At 33.1% G+C, this 27,029-nt stretch overlaps 1 protein-coding gene across 1 annotated transcript in view; it reads right to left on the reverse strand.

The window, feature by feature from the left end:
- GBE1 (1,4-alpha-glucan branching enzyme 1) overlaps nucleotides 1-27,029 on the reverse strand; it is a gene marked incomplete at its 5' end in the record, with an annotated part of 239,060 nt that overhangs the window by 152,237 nt on the left and 59,794 nt on the right. The window contains 1 exon segment of the mRNA XM_006926236.3: nucleotides 4,548-4,663. Coding sequence (XP_006926298.2) covers nucleotides 4,548-4,663 — 116 coding nt within the window.

Here is a 27,029-nt window from a genome sequence, read left to right on the forward strand (position 1 = left end):
ATTGCCATTGCTAGTCATTTGGGTATTGTTGAAAAAGTTTCTAAAACAAGATGGAGCTGCTCCTACCCAGGGTGTCGCATAAGCAAACCAAAACTTAGATAACTTTACTTACTGGCCATGTAAATGCTCCACTTGACCAGAAACACAACATATCCAGTCAATTTCCAGTCAAGCCAACTCTGGGCCTTCTCACTCCAAATAAAATTGACTAAGTGATCCCAGCCAATTAGTTACTTTCTATTGTCCTCTTCCTTGTTCTTTATTCTTTATCCTATAAAAGTTTTCTGCCTTCTGCCCCATTTTGCAGGTCTCCAAATGCAGACTGCCCAGTTCGACAAGTGTTTGTTTGTATCACCCAAATTGTCTTCTTCTATCATTTTTAACTCAATATTATTTATTAGAATGATGAAAGATGAGAAAATGGGAATCAGAAAAAAATAAGGAATTCTTCAATTTGCCTCCAACCTACCTTTTGGGTTTACTTTCCCTGACCTCTTATTGTTCCTTACCTGAGGTCTTTTCCAGAGCTATATTTTACAAGTTAGGACAGACTACTCCTCATCCAGCTCTCTGCCCCAGGAGGCTGATCTATATGGACCATATTCCCAAGAACTCTGGCTTTCCATTGGGTTTAGACAATTTTGAGGTCTGGTAAAAGGTCAGAAAAAGGGAGGAAAATGCTAGAGGTAAGAGTATTCCTTTCCTTTATGCCTCTGACTCCTTCCCAACAAGGTTACCATAAGTTAATTGTGTCCCTCACCAAAGCTGAGTGTTCCTCTCAAGATAGCTGACTCTCTCTGGGTTCAAGCAATTGATCCCTTGTTACTGTGGCCAAGGCAAGGTAACAATGTGGTTGCTACTAAGGCTCCTTACCAACCACCCTCCTTGGAACTTTTTTGTGGATTCCCCGAATGCTCAACTTTGAAAACATCCTTTTGTAGAAACAAAACAAAACACAAACCTATTCAAACTGTCCTTTTTTGAGTATGCCATTTGCTTCTTATTGAGACTTAGTCAATATACATACTTTTATTCATGCAGTACCCTCAGGTTAAAATATCTTTCTTCTCTCTATCTTTCTGGTCAACTTCTAAACATGTTACCAAGCATACTTAAATATAGCTGCCCCTCTGTTATTTCCCCTGTTGCCATCACAGAATGGATAAACTGATCATTTATTTATTTTTTTGCTCCAATAGCACTTTATTTTTAAAACACACAACCGGGGTGGTTCCATAGAGTAGTGGTTGGCACATCTGCTTTACATGCAGAAAGTCCTGGGTTCAAGCCCCAGCAGAGAGGCACAGGCCAGGCCCTGAATGCACACTGCAAGCCCGTGGGAGGATACACCCCACCTTCAGTGGGAAGAGATGTCCCACCTTCAGAGATCCAGTTCTTAAGGGGAGATGGCAACATCCATAGGTCAGAGGTGGGGGGTGAATTTAAAAAAAAAAAAACACAACCTACATATATATAACAATTTAGTAAAAGCATAATACATCAGGTACAGTAGACATCCAGTAACTGTGTCAAATTTCTATGAAGCAACTTGAGTTTTTTAATATATATGTGTGTGTGTGTGTGTGTGTGTGTGTGTATACATACACATGTATGTTATTAAAGGTATATATTTTCAAAGAGTGAACTAAGAAATACCTTTAAATAAATTAGTTTGGCTATGCATCCAGAAGAAAAAGTGCTAAAGACATATGTAATATATGGCTCATCTTTTAGAAATGTACTCTTCTATTCTTTGTTTTTATCTTTAAAGCCTTGAATGTTTAATTCATCTTGTAATATTATTTTATCTTTAAAATATTTTCTGTTTGGTAAATTCAGTTAAAAACATAGAAAAGAGACATTTACATGACCATATAAACAGGTGTCATCTTCCAAAGTGTTCAATTGAAAAGACCAGGTGTTTTAACAGAGAAAACAAAGCTATTAATTCAACGATTGGTAACAGTTCTTTTTTTTAATGGTTACCAGATGATTCATAAGAGAAACATCCTCAAGTTGATTATAAAGGTCAGTCCCTTGTGGATTGCAATAAATGTTCAAGTGCAATTTAAAACAAGCCTGTTAAATACCAGGATATACTCTACCTAGGAACAACTTTAGATTGAAAGGCCAAAAACCTCATTAGTTGATTTTTCATCGACAATTTAACCCCTCCCCCAAAGAAAATCTGATGTATCATTTCTCATAAATAAAAAACTAATTATATCATTATATTAACATAATAGTATCTAAATGTTTCCTCAATATTTGAAACATCTAAACACTACAAAATAATGTTTTGGGCCTAAATTTCCAGCTAATTATCTTCACTAAAATTTTTAGAGAATATTAACAAAGATTACACAACAGTTTACTTGATACTTGTTTAATGTTAACATGATTTTAAAAGGCAAGTGAAAATTTAAAAGCCACATTTTTTTATTATAGGATTATTTCATTTCATACAATAAGATAAATTTTTGAAAGAAAGCATAGTATAGTATATAGCATAGTACAGAAAGCATATTAGTCCATTTGGGTTGCTCTAACAAAATACCACAGACTAGGTGCTTATGAATACAGAAACGTATTGCTCACAGTTCTGGAAGATGTAAGTCTGAGATTAGGGTGACAGTATTGTTGGTTGAGGGACCTCTTGTAGGTCACAGACTTCTTATTGTATCTTCACATGGTGGAAAGGGTTACAGATCTCTCTGGAGCCTCTTTTACAAGGCACTAAACCCATTCATGAGAGCTCCACCCTCATGATCTAATCATCTCCCAAAGCCTCAGATACTGGTACCATCACATCTGGCATTAGGATTTCAACATAAAAATGTGTGGGAGGACACAAATATTCAGACCATAGCAGAAAGTATAAAAGATTTGCAATCAGATGGTAGAGGCACATGCTTATCATTATTCCCAATATATAGTAGTAATCATTAATTCCTAGTAATTATAATGTCACATGTATAAAAACAACATACTAAAATTAATTCATTCTCTATTTAATGCAAAAAGTAGAAACGATGTTAGATCTCATAAAATTTTCTAATTTAAGGAGGAAGGAAAAATTATCAGCACTTTAAAAAACTGATAAGTTTAGTTCTTAAAAAAACCAACCAAACAAAAATGACTTAGAAGTGACAATGACCTAAAGTGATCTAAGGTGACAATGAAATCAATAGTACTATAATAGTTGGTTTGCCTCACAATTCTGTAAAATTAGGCTTTATAAACCAGAGACAAATCAAGCTGTCTAGTTTATTCTTTCAAAGATTAGGCCTAAAAATACTTTAACATTCAATAAGTATTTTTTGTGTGCCTACTCTTTGCCAGGCACTTTTCTAAGAATTGAGAATATACAATATTAGCAAACAAAACAGCAAAGGTCCCTGCTCTTGTGGAGCTTATAATGACTTCGAAAAGAGATTATTTATATTAAATTTAAATCCCTCTTATTGTGTACTATAGCTACTTTTTCTCCTTTCACTACAGATTATAAAGAACCTTGGCTGCCATTCTACGTTAAATGTCTCTTTACTGCAGACAATATGCTCTTCTGGTAACTATATTATGTGTGGCAATATTTCAGTAATTTTCAGATACATTTATAATTTCATTTTTTGTGAAAAAAAACTTGCAAAACACACACTCCATATTGATTTTAAATATACTTTAACTCTAATTAATGTTAAATAACAAAAGCCCACAAAAATAATAATTCAGTCACAGGATTTATCATGATAAATGCTATGAAAGTTATTGCATGTCTAAGGAAGGGAAACAGAAAGAAGGAACATGGAAATATTTTATATAATTATATGAGCATGGGCTAACATTAAGTAAATGTTAAAGGATCCGAATAGCTTGTTATATAATCAAATGCCTCAAATCTGTAATCCAGACTCCAGGACCAACCCTTGCACCTCCCTTGTGGAAACAGGAGAGGCCTATGGGCTCTGAAGATTGTGAATACAGACCACATGGTCAGCTAACACAGAGTGCAGAGGAGGCTCAGCCTGCTTCTGACAGGCTAATCTAGGCACCCTTACCACAGTACAGGAGAAACAAGAACCCCCGAATCAAAGACCAGAAAGGGGAATAACCAGAAAGCATGTCCCAAAATGCATGTGTCTCCAACACAGTATCTTGTCCCGCATTCATGTGGCTCATCATAAAGTCAATTTTATAAAGGATCTCTTTACAAGTAAAAATTCTCTCTACATTTGCTGATTTGAAGACAGTTTTTATGTTTCTATTAAACTTTCTGTTTTCCAAGCTAAGCTATTAGCAATTACCCAATCACTCCTTTCATAAAGTTTCCAAAGTTGATAACACAACTTAGTTTGGCCCTATCCAAACAGTTCTAATCTAACACATTCTGATTTGTGGATGCCCTTTCTTAAATATCCTCCATTTGAACATTTAGATTGTTTCTCCCACAATTATCATGAATTGCATTACCTTCTCACATTTTAACTCAAACTTTACTAACAGGATAAAAAAATAAATTCAAATAAAAAAGGAGGAGGGGAAAGTACCTTTAATTTGGATCCATGCAGTACTATTAGAGATTTATTCTGCTTCGGTGGTATATACAGCTCCCATTTTCCATAATCCAGTTTTTTATATGGGTGGGAAAAGGGATTCCAATCATCTAAAAAAAATGAAGATTAGTTAACAAACCCTGATTAGACTGATTTTTTAAACAAGATTTAATGAACTTCAAGCACAGAATAACATGCTGCCTACCTGTACAGAATCAAATTTCTTAAAAATTATTGAGTATTCCAAGGTATTAACCAAAATACCAGGCATTTAGAAAAAAAATCTTAATATATTTTTAAGAAATGCATTTGAAAGTTTGCCTTTTGCATCTTAATATGAAGGATTACAACATTCTCAATTGTACTTTCAACTCAAATATGTCTATCAATAAATAGAACATAAAGGAAACTGATGGGACCTTTTTTAAGAAATACCCTCAACAATGAGAGATAATACGAAAAAAATAGAAATGCATTCTAGGCAGTTAGATAAGATATATGTCATGGTAAAAAATAAGTGATGAAAATAATTAAAATAATATTACATCTCCCTAAATTCACAAGCATTTGGGAGAACTGAGATGAAATCTTAAAAAAAAAAAAAAAATGCCTTAAGCAAGAAAGGTAGAAAGTTATAAACTATAGGGGACAAGGGAAAGATGGATTGAAGATCCAGGAAGAAAGCCAAAATGAGCAACAACAGACCCATGCACACATGGAAACATATAACAGAGATGGCATAAAAATTAGTAAGTAAAGGATACACTGTTTAATAAGTGGTGCTGGTTACTCTTACAGTTAAAAATAATAGTCTCTACCTAATAATGTATCAAAGAATAATTTGAACATAGAATAGTATTTAAATTTGATAGGTGAAACTGTAAAATGCTTTGAAGGTAATACAGGAAAATATATTTATAATCCTGGGTTTAAAATGCATTTTTTAAACAAGATTTAAAAAAACAAAACCCACAACATTGAGAAAAAGCCTGATAAATTTGACCACCATAAACTTATCTTCATTGAGATGGATAAACAGACAGACAGAATGAATAAGACAAGCTACCATATGGGAAAATATATTTGTAATGAATATACCAAAAAAGAGAAAAAAATGTGAAATATATGAAGAACATCTATAAGTCAATGAGAAAAAAAAAATCAATAAAAAATGTACAAAGATATTCGAGGGAGGACAATGAACATATAATGATGCTCAAGCTCACTGGTAATTAAGGAAACACAAATTACAACAGTAAGATGTTGTTTCCCACACACTAGATGAACAACACTTAAAAGTTTAAAAATATCAAGTAGTCAGCAAGGATATAAAATAATATTGTAGCCGAGGATATAAGTTGGTAAAATACTTTAGCATCATATAGCAAAGTTGAAGATATGTCAATTCTATGGTCCAAGAAATCTTACTCCTACGTAATAGCCTAGGAAAATTCTCACAAATGTGCACAAGAAAGCATCTACAAATGTTCACTGAAGAATTGTTTGAAATAGCAAAAAATGAAAAAAAATGCAGGCTATCAAAATTTAAATCACGCACAATATGGGTAAATACCCTGTGGTATAATTAAACAGTATACTATACAATAATATAAACTGAATGGATTAGAACAAATGTATCAATAGCCAAAACATAACAGTTAACTTTAAAGGGTTATGGAAGAATACCATGTATATCAAGTTCGAGAAATATGCGAAATGGCAATCTATTAGATGCATAAAGAAAAAATATCAAAAGAGAAATGAGAATGCTAAACATCAAATTCTATAGTGATCTCCACAGAATAAAGCAAAAGGAACACAGGAATCTTAAATAATATCAGTAATATTTTATTTCTTAAGGTGGGTGGTATACATAGAGATGCTTATTACATTTTTCCCTTTTTGTTTATGCCTAAAATGTTTCATGGTTTAAAAAAATAAATAAATAAATAAATGAGCAGCTCTGTGATGCTATACACTGCAGTGCTATGACACTGGATTCTTAATTAAAGATATAATAAAAACATCAGAAAGCTTGTTTAATGCCATGATTTCGTCCTTTAAGCACCAACTCTTTCACTCCATCATCTCTAAGCATCTTCACTCTCTGCCAGTCTAAACACTGGGAGTAAAGGTGAGCAAGAAACAACATTTAAATAAAGGTCTTTCTAAATATTTCTCTACTTCCCATAATGAGAACACCTGAAAATGTCTAAAGGCAATCTATTTTCAGGAGCATCTCACCGGGCTCTGTATTATACTCTCCTGCCCCTAAAATCTTCAAATGTGAATATCTGAGTGCTGTAACAGTTTATAAATCTACTGAATTTCTTTTTTAAGCTAATCACTTAGGACAATTAATAAACTTAAGACAAGTAGCAGATCATTTCCTGCTTAGTTTGATCTGAAAATAAAGGGTACAGTTCATTAGTTCTTTCATTCATTCATTAAATATGTACTGAGTGCTTAATGTAGGCTCTGCTCAATGTCAAACCCAAAATTAGTGTTCAAAACAATAGTCATAGCTCAAAAAGAGGTTTAATTGAGTAACAGTACATCAAAATGAATAGTAAAATTTCTAATACAGGATATACTACGAATTTAATAGTAAATATGAGTTTATTTTAAAAGTGAAACTTTGATTAAATGGGAAATTTATATATGCAGATTTACTTAAAAGTTGTTTTCAGCAAGGCAAAAATAAATGGGTTTTGAATAGTAGTTTTTGAATATCAGTTGAACTATTTTTTCAGCTTGTAGTCACTTGAGCTTTAAAATCTATTAATGTAGGCTCTTCATACAAATATTAATATTTGTATGAAAAATACTTTTACTGAGTCCCATTTTATTTTTATGATATCATAGAAGGCTAAATTTCCTAAAGCACATGTTGATTATTTTTAATTCTACATTGTGAATAAAAACGTTTTTCTATCATCTTCGAGAGTTCATTTTATTAGCCCCCCTCTTCCTCATGGAAACTATGGAAACTGAGGTGTTGACTTTTACTACAGGTACGCCTTGACAAACTACCAAACAATCTTAAAAGCAAGGTTTAAAATATCTTCACATATGCTTCAAAATAAAAATCTATTCTACCAACCATTACAAGTAATGTAGAATACACTAAAAACTTCATATGAGAGAAAGAGACAGGTTTGCAAGGCATACATTCATGAAACAACTTCAGCTTTTTGCATTGGACAATTCTCTCCTCATGTAAAGCCCTCTTCAGGCATATCACCACCAGCACCTTTCATCCCCTAGACTCTTTCTCCAACCCTTTTCTAGCCTTGAATTTTCCTCATTCTCCTTCCTTTACTAAATGGTGTTACTTTTTTTTTCCATTTAAAATATAGACATGAACCAAAATACCCAGTTCTACTATATTGCAGATATATGAAAGATTTTTTTCCAATAAAACCAGCTTCTCTCTCAAATGGTTTTCCCAAAATAAATAACAATAATAATGATAAATGATTCTAAAATGCAGTCTGTATCCCTACGTAGGCCTCAAGATAAGACCAACAATATCCCATCATGACATGTGACAATTATTTGTTTCTCTATCAAGCACAGAGTATCACACTGAGAGTCTTGTAATTCAGTGGCTCTCAAACTTTAGCTCACACCAGAATCACCTGAGATTTTATTAAAAAAGATTGTTGTAACCCACCCTCAGAGTTGTTGATTCAGTAGATCTGAAGTGTGGCCTAATAATTTGCATTTCTAACAAATTTCCAGGTAATGTTTTTGCTACTGGCCTACGGACCTCACTTTAGAAACAACTGCCTGGTTCAGTCAGTGTGTTTAAGTGTTCTCTACGCATAGCTTTGTGATTGATTTCCTAGATTAAATTAGGTTTACAGACTACAAAATAATGTTCTAAATCAATAGGTCAAGAAAATTCTGAAATAGAAAATATCATTAATAATCCTTTAAGGCAAATATTACTCAGATGAAATTTGGAATTTAGGATTTGAGAATGAATAGGGTTATAAAGCTCAGAAGATGAGCAGTGTGATAAAAATTATAGAACAGATCTGAAATATTAAGAAACTTGAATGTATTACTGTGAGGGAACAAAAACTGATCATTTGAACATGAAAAGATAATACATATTAAGACCATTACTCAACATACTGTTATTAATGTCTATAGGTAATATTTTGTAGAATATTCTCACCAAGAGATTACTTGGTTAAAATGTATGAACCACTGATCAAAAAAATGAATAAAAATATAAAGGCTTTTACCTAGAAAAGTAATATTAAAGTTTTTAAATGTTAACATATTAACTCATCTTCCTATGTATGCCTCATATCCTATCATAACATAGACATTCCTGGGTTCAAGAGTTAGGTACCCCCAAAACAATGTATGTTTATTTTCTAGTTATAGTAAAATTTTAAGGACATATTTCTTGCTTGCAAGAATTACTTTATCATAACATTTTCTAAGACATTTGATATTTATCAAGTTAAGATAATCTGACACATTTTTAAAGCAAAAAAATTAATAAGTATTTTATTATGAACAGATTGAACTTCATCATATTTGATAAGGCAAAAGCTTCTATTTGTCCATAACTCAAAACCAGCAGACAAGATTTAAATCAAGATATGGGAAAGAAACGGTGTGTGATGAGCAGTTGAATATGAACTGCGAACATACGTTCAGCACAGACGATCAAACATTAACTAAGGTCACAGCATCAGGCACACAAACTCTATATTTATCTCATACCCAACAACCTTTCTTTTTCTAATGTAATAATCCTCACATAAAATTCTTAAATGTCAGCCTCCTTCAAATATTCCCAAACTCTTTAACTCATAGTAAAGTATCAGCACTTAGCAACCTCATTTCTGTGGAGTTTAGTTTAATATACATTTTCCATATGTATGGTAAAACGGTCCCAACTTACTATACAGATCCTTGTATCTTTGATGAAATGCCAGTGTGCTGAAGAACATGGTCTACACCTGAGTCAACCCCTGGCACACGCAGGCCTCACCAAGCAGTGAGACAAGACCCATTATGCATGCAGCAGACAGGGCTAATATAAGGCCAGTACTGGCCCATATGACAGATTTTAGCTTCTTTCCATTTGAGTGGATGTCTCTCATGTCCTGTTGTTAAATATTTGAAACATCATTTCCTAAAAGCAAGTAAATACCTTCTGCATCATACAATGTTATTTAATTATTTCAAACTTCGTATCATGCAGAGTTTACACAGATTTATAATGCGAAGTTGGCTTGTCTAGATGGAAGTTTGGGGACTTCTCTCATATCAAGGAAGCATCCACTCTGTTACCAAGTTGTGTGGGCCAGGACTAGAACTCCCTGTGGCACTGCGGTTACCCAGGATTATGGGAGGACCACACAGCCTTTGGGAGTGAAAGACAGTAGTCCTTCCGACATATGCCCTTGTGCTTTTCAATCATCTTCTCTATTTTCCCCTCCAGATAATTCCTCCGCTCAACTGAGCACCTGGGAATCACCTTTCTTCAACTTCTGCTGGCAGTTGGCACCCTGGGAAAGATCTTAAGACCTCCAGCATTATTTCTTAGGGGAAAGTGCTCTTAACATACATTAGTTTATGTTAGCTGTGCTTTTCAAGAACAAAATGTAGAGTATGTCTAAGTGTCACTAAGTTCAGAACCAATGGGATACTGATATCTTATTATTTTAAAGTGAATAGTGCTCACTCCTGTAATATGTAACTTTCTGGAAAGTAGGGAACAGATCGAATATCTAGAGCTTCATTTACTAAACTTTAAAGGCATTCATAGAAGAAAAGGGCTCTGTGATCAAAAAAAAATTTTTTTTTGGCAAATGTGACTTTAAATAGAATTAATCAAGTTTCTTTATTATGGGAATAATATTTATATTATAATGCTTTTTGTGAAAGAAAGAGGGTGATAAATAAATATATGTAGTTATGATTTCAAAAAGTATGAAAATGTAACTCAAAAAATGAAAAGAAATAATTATGTATATGGGGAGAAAGAACATTAGATTAGTAATCCTCTAATTGTACTTTATATTTTGACTATAGAACCAGGTAAAGAATTTGTAAAATTAGAAAATTTATTAAGTCAAAAAGGGGGGAAAATAAGAAAAAAATCCTTTAAGATGGAAACAAGTTGAAATAAATTAACCTATATCGTGGTATTTGGAGTTGGGGCATTTGGGGGGTAATTAGGTAATGAGAGTAGAGCCATCATGAAAGGGACTAGTGCCCTTATAAAAGAGACCCCAAAGAGATCCCTGCTCCCTCCTACCATGTGAGGACATAGAAAAAAGGCTGCCATCTATGCACCAGGAAGAGGGTCCTCACCAGACAACGGATCTGCTGGCACCTTTATCTTATACTTTCTAGCCTCCAGAACTGTGAGAAATATATTTCTGTTGTTTATAAGCCACCCAATCTATAGTATTCTATATAGCAGCCCAAACAAACTAAGACAAAGCTCATCTCTATTTGTCCATATACTAAGAAACTTCCATAATAAAAATTTTTAAATTGTTTTGAAGTCTCTGTGCACAATGCTTTTCCAAATCTCTTTCTTTATTATCAGTTTTAAAAAAGTGATCTCACCAGGTAAAGGATATAAGATTCTAATTTATTTGTGGCTGTAAATACAGATCAACAAACTACTTTCTGGATAGGCAGTTCCAGTTCATATCTCTACCAGAAGCATATGAGAATGCTCAACTATCCATATCCTTATCAACACTGGGGATTATCATTTTAATAAAAAGGCAAGCCTGCCATGCTCAGCCAGGGTTCACTAAGAGAACTAAGCCCTAATCCCTTAAGGATCCACTGTATGCAATAAATTAACTTCCCTTCAATGCATCTAGCATAGTACTCATTATGTACCTTACTTGGGAGAATTAAGAAAATAGGCATTTAAGTCACTTTCTGTGTTCTGTAGATCAGATGCTGAACCAACATGAGAAAAGTTGCCAGTCATTATTGTCCTAGCTATAACAGATAACTTTTGATACAGTGTTTTCATTTCTCCTCAAAATAGGTTATAATTATAACTTTTCATTATTTTCTTTAATTCTATTGTTATTTGGGAGATATTGGATAGTGGGTATTATATTTTCCTTTAAACTTTTTGTTTATTTCTACTTTTATTGAAATATATTGACTAATGTATACTTTATGGCCTAATACATTGGCATTAAATATAGTCATTTATTTACCAATCTACTTATTTTTAGCAATATAAACCTTTCAATTATTCCAAAATAAATTTTATGGAAAAGTCCAGCACAGAAACTATATAAAACATTCAAGAGCAGAGCTGCTCTGCTTGAGTCATTTCTATCTAGCTGGGCCCATTCTCGTCTTTTACTCTTCATGTTAAAGTCTACCACTCAAAACTGAGTTCTAGGAAATGATCTAACATATGATCTATCTTTGTAGCTAGTCCACAGATCCTTGACAATATGTAATTTCAAATTCTCCTTTTATTTTTAGTTTATTCGGTCATTATAAGTTAAGAGTATATTAAATTCTATCAAAACAATTGGGTCTGAAAATTTCTAAAAATTCTTGCCATCTATACTTGATCAAAAGTAAACATTATAGGAATAATGACCTAGAAATAATATATTTATCTTTACTCTGACTTATATTATTGAGCTCTATGCAATTTTACCTGAGTTTGTTTTTTGTCTGGATTTGAACATCCCTTTATTTTCTAATCTTTTGGTGATTGTAAAGCAGAGAAAATTTAATGGTTATAGCTGAGAAAAGATATATTACTTGCTTAGAAAGAACATATACATAGTAGGAAGCAAAAAAAAAAAGGAGAGAAATATTAATACAATACAGTCAATAATCAGAGGAAGGAATGTATCCCATGGGAGAAGAATGGCTCTCAGTTAACTGGATAGTACACTGAACTATATCCCTCAATGTTGACAAACATGTGGAGCTCTCTAAGAACTCAAACTCCAGTTCACTGTCACATGCTGTGCCACTATTGATTACAATAGAATTCATTTATGAATCCCCTAGAAGTAATAAGTTTTATTTGACTTTAGGAACTCTTTTCTATACCCTAAAACATAATCTTTAATCTTAAAATGTTCCACTTGAACCAGTCCATGGTGTGGGAGCATGGGAAGTACCTACGCTAAACAGGAAAACGATTCTATAGGTCTCCCTCCTAACCCTAACTAAATCACTTAACTAAAATAATATTTTCTAACATGGCTAGCAATGTAACAGAAAGTAAACCCATGTCTCCATGGTCACTTGATTTTTGACAAGGGTGACCAAGACCATTCAATGGGGAAAGAATAATCTTTTTAACAAATAATGCTAAGATAATTGGATCTCCACATACAAAGGGATAAATCTGAACCCTTACTTCAAAACATATACAGATGCTCCTCAATTTACAATGGGATTACATCCTAATAAACCCATTGTAGGTTGAAAATATCACAAGTTGAAAATGCATTTAATAACTCTAACCTACTGACCCTCATAGCTTAGCCTCGCATACCTTAAATGTGCTCAGAACACTTATATTAGCCTACAGTCAGGCAAAATCATCTTTCACAGAGCCTATTTTATAATAAAATATTGAATATCTGATGTAATTTATTGAATATTATGCTGAAACACAAAATACAATATCCAAAATTCACTAGCAACACAGTACACTTAGAGTAGCAACTGTTTGGCCTCGTGATCAAGTGGTTGACTAAGAGCTGCATCTTGCTACCACTTATGCTTAGAATCACAAGAGGGTATCTTACCATATAGGTCTAGCCTGGGAAAATATCAAAATTCAAATTACGGTTTCTACTGAATGTATATTGCTTTTAAACCATCACAAAGTTGAAAAATCATAAATCAAACAATTGCAAGTTGAGGGCTGTCTGTACAAAACTAACTGAAAATGGAATCGAGACTCAATTGTAAGAACTAAACTATAACACTCTTAGAAGAAAATTCAGGGGTAAATCTCTGTGACCTTAGTTCTTGAATATGACACCGCAAGTACGAGTAACAAAAGAAAAAAGATAAATTAGACTTCTTCAAAATTAAAAATGTTATGCATCAAAAGAGACTATCAAGAAAGTGAAAAGACAACCCATAGAATAAGAAAATATCTGCAAACCATATATATAAGAGACTTAAGTCTAGAACATATAAATTACATTTACAAGTCAATAATAAAAGGCAAATAACCAAACTTTTTAAATGAGTAAAGGCTCTGATCTACAAAGATGTAGAAATGGCCAATAAAGACATGAAAAGATGCTTAACCTCATTAGTTATTAGAAAAATGCAAATCAAAACCACAATGGGATACCACTTCAATCAGTAGGAAAGTAATAGTCATAAGATGGATAATAATTGTTAGAGAGGATATGGAGAAAATGGAAACCTCATAAACTTCTTTGAGAATGTAAAAAAGTACTGCCACCTTCGAACAGTCTGGAATTTCCTCAAAAACTAAAGACAGAGTTACCATTTGACACAGCAATTACATCCCTAGTTATATACCCAAGAGAAATAAAAAATATGTCCACACAAAATTTTTAATAAATGTTCACATCAGTGTTACACTAGTCAAAAGGTGAAAACAATACAAATCCCATCACTAATAAATAAACAAAAGTTGCATATCCAGACAATGGAATATTATCTGTCCGTAAAAAGAAATGAAATACTAATATATGCTAGAGCAGAGCATGAAACCTTAAAAACATTATAAATTAAAGAAGCCAGTCACAAAAGACTACATATTATATGATTCAATTTATATGAAATATCCAGGATAGGAAAACTCAATGAGACAGAAAGTAGATAAGTGGTTGCCTAGGGCTAGGGGAGGGATGGGAAGATTGTGGGATGATAGCTAAAGGGTACAGGGCTTTTGGGGGGTGATGAAATCTTTTAAAATTGATTGTGGTTATGGTTGCACAAGTCTGTTTTTAATATACTAAAAACCACTGAATTGTGCACTTTAAATGGGTACGTTGTACGGTATATGAGTTATATCTCAATGAAGGTGTTAAAAAATAAAAATGTTTTAAAGGTTAGGTAGTCTTTATCTGTTCATTTCTACTGAGCTTTTGCCTAGACTAAATTCTATCGGAGATATTATAAAAGAAAAGACCACATAGGGAGACATATATAAAAATTTAATGCTGAAAAGATAACTTGGTCAATAAGTAGAATAAAGGGCCAAGTTGGATAGCTGAAGACTCCTTTGAAGAGAAAATGTTTCAAGATTGTGCAAAGGTAGAACAACTTGACCATATTAGAATCTGGGGGAGGGGGGCAGGCTTTTAAAGAAAGAAAAGTGTATATCTTTTCCTTTAAGAGCCCAGATTAGCAGTAGGTTTATGGTTGATGACTAATACAAGTATAACAAGCTGCTGCTGTTAGAACTTATTTGGATTCTTTCTGAAAGAGTCCTATAAGAAAAAGAAATCTAAAAACTATCATATAATCCACACTCTTAAGAAAAAAAAAATGGTTTGAGCAGAGGCTGTCTCAAAACTAATGCTATAGGAATGGAAAGTTTTATTGTAATAGAAGAAGTAATAATAAAAAAGATTACAATTTAAAAAAAAAAAAAAAAGGATGACCTGGTGACATTGATAGCAGCAAGCAGTAGTTATGGATTGTCCTTAGAGCTTGGTATTCAATATCTAATTCAATATCTCAAAAGCCCTATAAAGTAGCATACATTTCATTTGATGAATGAGGGAACAGGCTCAAAAAGAGAAAGCAATAAGCCAAAGTCCCATAGCTATTAAGTGACAGCCAGGATTTGAATCCATGTTAGTCTGAATCTTGCTTCTGTTTGTGTGACCTCTTACCATACAGGACATACATAAACAATCTAGACCCAACCCAGCATCTGTCTACATTAGAAATGTGCATAGCACATTTTGGGCTCTTAACTAGATTTATTTTTACTCAATGAATTACAGTTATTCTTCTGAAATCTTATGCTTTAGGAAACAAATTTGCATGTAGATTTTTTCTAAATAGAAAAGCTCACCAATATGTGTGAGCAAGCTTTGAAACTGTTAGACAAGTCTGTGGCACACAGACAGTTACACACTAGAGAAAGAGCTACATGAGTCTATCCAATGTAGGGCACCCTGGACCACATGCCCAGACAAGTCACCATTCCTAACCAGGCAAGTGATAAAGCATGGATTCAGACAGCATCTTGGACACTCAGCTTCAACTGTCAATGTGTTTTGTTACTGTCCACAATATATCTAGCATTAACCTTGGTGTATAACCTTATGGAGGATAACCACAAGTGTAAAAGAGAGTGACAGTAAGACAGACAGAAAAAGAGAGAAGGAAAAAAAGAACAAGGGAGAAAGGAGAGAGAGGGGGAGAGAAAATGAATAATAAAAAAGACGCCTTCTACTGAGTAGCTTCCAGTATATCCACAGACAGATAAACATATATACTCCCTTCGTTGAACTGAAAACTTTGTCTTCTAATTCACAGAGAAAACTCGAGGCACTGAGCAAGAACTCAACGTCTTGCTTTCAAACCTACCAGCCATCCTCCTTCCCTTTAGTCTGTGAGAAAGAAGGTTGTCTTTATTTTTTCTCTTGTTCAAGGATAATTCCTCAATTCCATCCTTTTGTCTATTTTCAATTATTTTATCATATTCTGAGATTTTTCAAACATTCTCCTCAGGCTCTTTACTTTCAACATTTAAATATTTGATATATTTGCTAATTATGAAACAACATCAAAAACATTGAGACAAACCTCTCTTTTGACCCAGTCACCATCTTGTGGTTCCCCTGCCACTGGCAGCCTCATTTCTTGACTACTATTTCCACTTTCTCATATCTCTAAACTGTTTTAACACCTAAAATGTTTCAGCACCTAAAATACTCTAGCAAGGTCACCAGCAGCCTCCCACTTTCCATTCCCAACTGTTCTCTTCAGACTTCAACTTCAGACTTACATGAGCTTTCAGTGCCATCTAAAACTACCAATCACTCCTCCTTAGGCATCAGTGATACCCATCTTATTTGGTTCTCTTAAACACAACAGTGAAGATGAGGAAGAAAAACAGAGAATGCATTTGAAAGCTATTTCAGAGCTAAAACTGATAAGAAGACATGTTTGGTTAAGGGTGACAAACAGTGATAATTTCTTGCTTGGGTGTTACTAAAATAAGATAAGGAAGAGAGAAAGGTAGGAGAGGAAAGAATTTAAAAGAGCTGGAGGAAGTCAACACCATCTATTTTTGAAAAAAGTCAAGTAAAGAAGATACCTAAATTGAGGTAAGAAGAGCTTAAATGGGGAACACATGTGCGTGAAGAAACAATAATTTCTCTACCATTTTTTTTTCCTTATTGCAAAGGAAAAATATTCCATGTAAAGTAAAAATATATATATATAATAGAAAACACACCAAGAAACTCATAAACCAAACCCCTTCTACATAATGCCTTAGTATAAAATTTTCTCATTTTTGATCATATAGGTATTTATAGTTACAAATGTTTCCATAACATGAATTATATATATAAGCATGTGTATACACACTTTTTTTTTTAACTTATAACTTTCCTACATGCTACACAGTCAGCATTACCCATCTGTACATATTCATTTATGACAGTAGTTCCCCAGTCTCACTGCTTTTAAGAGTTAGAAATCATGAGTCCACCCCAGATCCTTGAATCAGATCCAGGAATAGGCCTGTACTCTTATAAAGCTCCTTTCATTTTTGCTATAAAAAAACAAAAGTTTGGTAATCAACGATCTCATTCTAGAAATCTGACAGAGAATTAAGGGAAGAGTTTTCTTCAGTTTTTTAAATATATTTAAGGAAGGAAAGTTATAAGCAACTTTGTATGCATAGAAAAATGAAGCATTAGAGGAAAAGGTTGACAGGAAAAAGAAGAAGTAAAGAGACTTACCATAACAATGAAGAAAAGAAAGGGATTTAATGAATGGATTTGGGACATGAATTTTTTCTATTAACTTTTAAAGCACATGGGAAGGATGTCTATAGATAGAGAACATTTGAGGGAAATAGTTTAGAAGTTAAAATTTTCCTTTCGGCTGGAAGAAAGGAGAGGGTCTCCTGAAGAGAGTGGTGAAACTGAAATAGCTACTGTGGAGGATATAAGAAAGACTTGACTGGGCAATGTACAAATGATTTTTGTGGAGTGTTAATGGCCATGAACCTGTAGAAGCAGTAGTTCATATGGCCATGTGTAGTAATTCATATGGCTTGTGTGATTTTCTCACAGTGCCTAGAAGCTGTGCAAGACCAGAGAAATTAGACAATTGGATGTGACTAACACTGTAGATTTACAAGGTGAGTGTGACAGAGGGACAAGGTGCAAAAGAGACAAAACTTTCAGGAAGTGATTTAAGAGTTTAGAGAAAGGGTTCTAGAGTAAATATCAAAGAGACATAGTCATGTCAGAATCAATCACAGATCTAGAGGTCTCACTCAGCCTAGAATAATTGGTATCATGGAGTTTAGAATAGGAAAATTCTGGTATAGCAATTTTGTTCCTTTACACAATAAATGTAGATAATACTTTGCACCAATCCTATCCCTCATCAGTAGCCTTATCCCGCATGCACACACACACAAAAATCTTGATTGCTAACCCATCACTTTCCTAAAGCATATCAAGACGTCTAAAAAACAGAGTCACCCTAGCGATTCATAAATAAATGAGTGAGAGATAAATGCTTACTGCTGTTACACACAGTGTTTGGAATAATGTGTTATGCAGCATTACTGTTACTATAGCTGACTTGTGCATCAAGTAAGAGTCAGCATTACCCCTCTGAACTTCCCACGAGTAGCCTAAACTTTTATCTTTTATTGCACTTACTTTACATGTGTCTGTATTGAGTTATTTGTTTTTGACAATAAGCTATCTGAAGGTAGGGATCAAGTTTTATTCATGTCTGTATTCCCACACCTAGTACAGTACCTCTCACATAATAACTACTCAACAAGTTTTTATTGAAAGAATACATTTTCAACTTTTATGCCAAATTGAGATAAGATAACTTGGTCCTTGAAAATTTAGTAAAGAAAAAAATCAAAAAATCATTTATTTTTAGTTTTCTAAGGGAACATAAATAGTATTCTTTAAGTAAAATTTAATTATACACTAAAATTATAAAATACATACCTAATCTAGCAAATAGCTTAAATGATTAAAAAGCAAATAACTAAGTAATTTCTTATTAATTTTTCAAATTAATATACATCAGTGATTAAATTATGTAGACAAACAAACAGGACAAATAAACAGAGACTCATGGACATAAACAATAGACTAGTGGTTACTAGAGGGTAGGGGGAAGGTGAGAAGTAGATGGGTAAAAGGAGTTAAATATATGGTGACAGAAATCTATGGGAGGTGAACACACAATGTAAATACATATAGGCCTTACTGTTAAAATGTACAGCTGAAACTTCCTGGATTTCATTAACCAATGTCACCATAAAAACTAAATATTTTTTTTAAATAAATAAATAAATTATGTAGCCATAACTTAAAAGCAAAATTACAGTAATTAAAAGAAACATGAATGTATTTACTTGTATTTTAAGATAAATTTTCTGTATGTTTTAAATTCCAAAATATAGAATATATAAATATATTTCAGAAGATCAACTTTTTGAGAGGTGATATTTAATTATGTATTAGATTAGTAATATATAAAGTAAAAAAGATTACAAAATCATGTCATAAAAGTATGTCTATACATTATATATTATACATTATATATAATTAACCTAATTTATATATATCACCACTCAAAAAAAAAAAGGCAATCTTCTAAAATATTCAATAGGCTATTAACCTAAAGATTCACAAAATGCCTAATTATCCATATCGAAACACAAGTAGAACCTAAAATAGACCTCTATTTGTGATTTCTACATTTATAAAACACATAGGACATAATTCATTAGGCTATGCTCCTTCTTTTCTGAAATTCAAAATCCAAAAAAAAATGAATCACTTTTAAATGAACCAATATGTTTATTAGATCCATGAGGTATAAGAAAACTTCAATTGCTACTCTGTATCATGCTGATATAGGCATAAACTCTCAGATTAAACTTCTCTCTTTGTAGTACAAGTTTCAATTTGGATTTTAAAAAGCTTGAGGCCATCAATTTTCACATCTTCCCCACTCCCATTTCAGAAATCAGAGAACCAATTTTAGAAAAATACTGGCAAGTTATAAGAAGGTTTAACTTGTTCAAGAATAAATCTGACTGCCATTAAGGCAATTACATTAAAATAAAGAACATTTAAACCACTTAATATAACCAGGTTTTCTGGCTTCTAAGTTAATAAAGTCAAAGTGAATAATCGTGTTTTTCTTAACTATTGTACTGATTGAATTCAAAATTCTAAAATTTGAAACAAAATCATTAAAATGTTTCTGTCACTTTCAATCATCTCTAAAAGAGCCTGCAAGGCTCTGCCTTCTCATCCCGCGACACTCTCTGCAACTCCTGGAAGGCTAGCCCATTGTACTATTTTTTGAACAGACTAAGCTCCTTTCTTCCTCTCTTGATCACTGGCTATCTGTCCACTACACAAACCCTTCGAATCTGATACTCTGTAGACAGAAAACTATCTGCTTTCTCTGTGTCTGTCCCTAATATCTACTGAACACAGTGAAATCTCCATAATCATGAGGACCACTGTCCTACCTGAAACTACGTGGACTCAAGCCCTCTAACACCAGGTACACATCCAACCAAGGTCATATATACATCTCTTCTGTCTTTATTCTATGTGCATACTTGCTCTCTAAATTCTTCTTATTAAGGTTCCCACAGAAATGAACTAAATTTCAGATGTAGCACTATCAATCAAGACACTAACAGCTAGCTAGATACAGAAATAGCAATCAAAAAGTAATAACGTAGATATCCCTCCAGCTCTAGTACGGGATCAGGCACAGAACAGAAAATCAATAGTATACATTAAACAAATAGTTACCAGAATATTCATTATTTTATAGTTATATATAGTATACATTTCTAAAATTACAATAGTGATACTGTTCATCTTGAAGTATGTACAAAAAATTTACTAATAATTCATCTTCTTCGTCATCCTTACTATTTGTCCTAACAAAAGAAGTATCTCCAAGCCATTTCATAAGAGTAGTATAACCATGAATCACAATTTTAAATGATGGCAACACTGTTTTTTTTTTTAAAGGTTAAATGATGAAAAATGCTGCAGTGAACATAGCCCTCTGTTCATTGAAGTATTCTTCACAGTGACTAACACGTGGAAATAAACAAAGTGTCCTTTGATAAGTGATTGGATAAAGATGTGGTACATATATACAATGTAATACTACTCAGCCAAAAGAAAAGATGAAATATTGCCATTGGTGAAAACATGGATGGATCTTAAGAACATCATGCTAAGAGAAATAAGTCAGAAAGAAAAGGACAAGAACCATGATTTCACTCACTTGTGGAATATAAAACTGAAAGCAACATATGAACAAGACAAACAAACAAAAATGCATAGACACAGACAACAGTATGGTGGTTATCAGAGGGAAAGGCGGGTAGATAAGGGTAAAGGGAGTCAAATACATGGTGATGGAAGGAGATGTGACTTTGGGCGGTGAACATCCAATATAATACAGAGACAATACATTATAGAAATATACACTATTAACCAATGTCACCCCAATAAATTTAATAAAATTTTTAAAAGAAGAGATTATAAGAGGATATGAGAATAAGAGTAAAAAATATATTATTTACATTGTAATAACTTCTCTAGTGCATGCATTTGGCAAAACTTAATAAACTGTATGCTTTCAAAAATAAGGTTAAACTATCTATGATTCTCTTCATTGTCCCATTTTCCTAAACAAGACACTACAATTGTGATAATATGTGATTAAGTCCTACTAAAATAACTCAATTGATCTTCTACCCTAAAACCCATCTCTTCCCAGAAAAAGACAGTGCACTCAAAAGTCAGATGGTTCTCTTTCAATATCAACTTCAGTATAGTCACACATACACACACACACTCTGTTATATTTACATAAAAAAATTTTAATAGAAACAAAACGTTATGTGTGTTGTGTATGTTTGTGAATACCTTAAAATAAATGATGTCATATTGAACATTATGTTTGCAACTTGATTCCTAACTTTCCCTTGCCCACTGTATTCAATTCATCATTAGGTCATGTCATCCAACAAACAAAATTTCTTGAAGCTTCCTTCAAGATTAGTTTCAGAATCACTTTGAAAGGTAAAATTCATGCAATAGAAATTATTGGTGAAAACTATTAGCGATAGATATAGCTAAATAAGTTTAGATTTGAAAAGTGGCAGCCAAGGTTAAGAACAAATCTGATCTTAATGATACAAAGTTTGATTCTTCAACTACTATTTAAAAAAAGAAGAAAATTATATATTCTCTTTCAAGTCAATCCACTTCTCTAAATTTTCCTTAAAGGTAAAGAATGTAAACCACTTAATTACTTATATATTCATTGTATTATACAAATATAGTGTTAAGCACATACACACACACACACACACAAACACACACACACTCAAGAATAATGTCTTATAGGTTAGGTATAAAATTATCCCAATACTATAGGTCAGCTTCTAGAGACAAACATGAGTTTCAGATGTACATCATAAAAGTTACTTGTAATTCAAAGTTATGAAACTGAGATGTCATTGGTAAGTAGAGCCTTAATAGAATGAATATGCATAGAATACTCGTAGCTAAACCTTTCAATTACTAGTTACTAGATAGGTGACTTTAGGCAGGTTATATAAGTTCTTGAATTTGAATTTCTATGTCTGTAAAATTTAGAAATAGCTCTCTGTTAAAGAACACTTCCTAGCATTGCAAAGAAAAGCTGTAACTGGAACTCACTGTCCTTTAAGCTCATGGTCATCATCTCTCTTCAGCTTGGCAGTTACAGAACAGAACCAAAATGCCTTGAATGCAATCCTGGCTCTAGCACAGGTTAGCACATATGAGTTACAAAGTTTAAGTCTCAATTTGTTCAACTGGAAAAAGAGGACAGTAATAGTAGTACCTACCTCAATGAGCTACTGGAAACAGTGAAATACTCTGTATCAAACTCTTACTGTACAGTTAAGTGTTCATTAAGTTTTAGATATTATATAGACAAGTATATATTGTACAATATATATCTATCTCTTCCTTAAAAAGCACTCTCCTCTTTCTGTGTCATGATAGGACACTCTTCTCATTTTCCTAATGACATTTCTTCTCTCAAGCCTACACCACATCTTCTTTCTCAGCTTACATTGCCAAAATGCGAGCTTTCTATGGTTCTATCTTCAACTTTCTACTAATATTGTTCTGGTGACTTATAAACAAAATACTAAAATATTTGGTAAAAGGATGAATCCAATTTCCACAAGAAAAAAATATTTTATCATGGAGAAACTTAATAGTAGGCTTTACCAGGTACATCCTACATATTCCATAGAATAATTGTTATGCTTTCAACTTAGGATAATATTAGCACCAATGAGTCTGGCAAGAGAATCCACAACTTCAAAAGGTAACCCAGCAAAGGCATGCTTTGACAAACTAGACGATAATGTTCATATTCTCCATTTAAACTTTGAAAAAATGCCAGATAAAGAAAAAGAAAGAGTTTGTGAAAAAATATTTATTGTGAATGTACTAGATGTCAGGCACTGTGCCAAGAGCTCTCATATACACAGTTTCATCTCATCGTACTTGCTATACAGCACTGTAGAGAGCAGGCTCTTCTTACATGGCTGATGATGAAGGTGTGCAACGAAATAGTCCAGATGAAGATAATCCATCTGTTCATAACAACAATAAACTCTCATTTTCTTTATGCCTATCATGATCAGGAATTCTTACTTAGCCTCTGAGAGTGAATAAATCTCTATCTCCATTGAGAAAAGATTAACAACTCTATATCCGTGGTATATTTACAGGAAAGTTTAGTTTGTGATTAACTCACCCTGAGAAAAGAAGGAAAAAGAAGAACAAAATGGAACATTTTCTATACAAGCTTTTTCTTTAAAAAAAGAATGAAAGTTATAGTGAATAGACTTACCTTTTGACAGAATTTTGATTTTAATGTGTATAATTAATCTGAGGTACTTTTGTGCTAATCAATATAACCTAGTTATTAAAAAAAGTTTTAATTCCCAAGATAGACAAAGCTATAAAGCACCTAAGGTAACATAACTACTCAGTAGGTCTTTGGAGAAAATAAACCAGTAAAAAAAATCCCTCTCCTAATTTAGTAACCCTTCGAAAAAATGAGCAGTGACAAGTTGATCAACAGGTGCCATGGGTCTGATCACAGACTGGAGCTGCAACAACTGATATCAGTCCTGTCACTCAGCTCTACTCCTCTGGCTTTTCTCAAACAGGAGAACTGGCATGGCCTCAAACACAACCCAACCCTCAGTGTCCACTCTAAACGAGGGACCCTTAGGTCCTAAAACTAGGGGATACAGTTCCAGAGTTGAGGGAGATGGTCAAGATTAGTAGTTGACTACATATACTTTTGTGTTTAACTCACTTTCTTTAATGTCTTGGGCTAAACATGCACAATTAACTAGGACCACAGAATGATCTTGGGACACTTTGATTTCCTCTAGTTAACCTAAAACCAATTCTGTAACAGTAGAGTTTGCAAATTTGGCTAACACGTGTGCACTACATATACACTCTTATTTATGTTTGCTTTTCTACTTTGATAACATAATTCTTCATATGCTTTAACTTTTAGAAAAGTACTATCCACTGGATGGTATTATAAATGAGAAACCAACTCATTAGGAAATAAAACTAAAACTCAAAAAAGTATAATATGTAATTAAAGAGTTGTGTTGATAAGGTGTTAGGAGAATTGAGAAATTAGATACCCTTGTCGTTCTCAGTTTCCAGTTTGGTTTGATAAGTTTGGTTACTTTCTCCTTGAGGAGAAACCACACTTTGATCCAATATACAAAGTTATAAAATCCTTTCAGAAACTTTTTTTATATATTCACTGTAATAGTTCAATTAAAATGTACCTTTTTAGGGCTGAAATTTATAAAGAATTCCTATTAAAGGCAAGTCCTGAATACAAGTTAAATACAAACTAACTATAAATTTAAGATTTTAAACCTATTTCTAACTTAAAGAAAGTCTAAAGCAATCTATTTTTAATTAAATATATCTATAGCAACTTAATTCCAAATCTTAAGGTTCTGCAACCCAATTTCTCATGATAAGAATATTACTAAAGCTCATCTGCATTGAATGACAATCTTCTATTCCTCTCAGCTCTCTGAATCCATTATCTGTCTCATGGGAATGAATGCTTTGCTATGACTGATGATGAGTAAGATATATAGGACAAATGATGCACTTTTTCATTTAAAAGACTAAAAAGGAAATTCACTTTAGCCTCTTTTCTGCCTAGTTTCATTAAAATCTAAATACAGCAATTCTAAGAGATTTTTTCTGGCTCAGTTCAGTTTGACAAAAAACGTCTCATGTATCATTTAAATCAATTATAAATTCTCTGGAAATATACCTCAAAAGTTTCACTTTAACATGTTCTCATTTAAAAATAAACAGGCAAAATATCACCAAAATTAATAAGCAATCAAAGAACCTCAAAAAAAGTATCAAGAAATAGTACTGTATATGTAATTATTACTAACTTATATTCTGAGTTGTTTTGACTTTAGAAAATGCTTAGGATAGTATCATTACATAATTCTTCTTTCCCAAAATATCTTTATAAAAGAGTATCTTTAATTATTGATTTTTTTATCTGAAAAGTATGCATAAATGGCCATAAATACTTATAAAACCATAAAAATTTCAATTTAACTTTATTACTAGATGAGCTTAAGCAGATCGCCTAAGCTTATATGAGCTTAGAGAGCACCCATTTCCCCTGCCAGATAAAAAGGTTATTGTCCCTCTTTTGCATCTCTGGATTCCCATGATTTCATCCATTCCAAGATAGATAAAGCTATAAAGCACCTAAGATGATGTTACTACTCATCTGAGTCAGTCTTAGGAGAAAGTATGCCAGTAAAAGATAAAACTTCTCTTCTTAACTCTTCAATAAAAGGATGAGCGACAAGCTGATTGGCAGGCCTGATCACAGGCTGGAGCTGCAGCAATTGGTATCAATCCTGTCCCCCATCTCTACTCCTCTGGCACAGTGTCTGGCACATAGAAGGTGATCAATAAATACTCTACCAATGGGAAGGAAAGTAGAGCGAAATGAAGGAGAAGCTGTTGAATTTAAATTCCACATCTCTCATATACTCTTCTAACTTAAAGAGCTCTAACAGTTTTGAAACAAACCTACTTAAAAAAAAAAAAAATCACCACATACCTACATACAACTGTACATTTAGTGAATTAGAAGATTTATTTAACAGAGTAAGTAAGCACCTTATGCTATGATTGTATTCTAATACTCCAGGAGGGGAAAAAGCAAGAAAAACTGTGATTTTACTTGCCCAGAGTTTAATCATAAATACATTGTGTATTAATAATTTAGAAGCTTCTAATAAATTACTACAAATTTAATTTTGCTTGAAGTAGATTAAAATATTTAGTACCTACTTTCATCCTTGCTTCCTTCTGGCAGGGCTGCCTTTATCTCTTAACCACAGACCCTGTAACTGGGCTCCTCTTTTAGGACTCCAGCTCTAACTAAGCTCCAGTAACCAATCATTCTCTCCTTTTCCATACCTATACTCAAAGGGGCAACAGCTTCCAGCTCTGGTTGTTCCCTTAACCTTCACCAGCCTTCTATAAGAGCCCTTCATTGAACTTTCTCCAGTGAAACACCTGAGTGTACCATCTGTGTCCTGCTGCTCCCTGACTAATACAGAGGCCAAAATCCTGTGACTCTCAAGAAAAACTCTTCAACAGAAGCGTGTCTATAAATTACTACCACCTGAAGATGACATCCTCATTCACTGGAGCCAAGCACACTTATCAGCGGGCTGAGACAGCAAGAATAAAGCAAGTTAGAGCAACCCTGGTTAAAACCAAACAAATAAAGAATTCCTCTACAGTGCCCAGATTTGTCAGTCTACACAAGCATGCTTCATTCACCTTCGGTCCTGAGGGAGCTTTCTTGTCTCCTATTTCCCCTTTATTGGGATAAACATGTTTGAACAAACACGTATCTCCATCTATAAAGCAATGTCTAGACTGCATCTGCCCAGTATATCTGTTTCATCAAGTGGTTAGTATATCAGATACATTTATCACAATAAAAAAAATAATTCACTTACATTTTGATGGATAACTTTTAATTACATGGTTATGGTTACATAATTATAACTTTAAAAATATCTTTGAAAATCTTTCCTCATTATTTTGACAGAAATAATGTAAGCAC

The sequence above is a fragment of the Pteropus alecto genome, unplaced genomic scaffold (genome assembly GCF_000325575.1).
Source record: "Pteropus alecto unplaced genomic scaffold, ASM32557v1 scaffold239, whole genome shotgun sequence".
In the NCBI taxonomy this organism is placed as follows: Eukaryota; Metazoa; Chordata; class Mammalia; order Chiroptera; family Pteropodidae; genus Pteropus; species Pteropus alecto.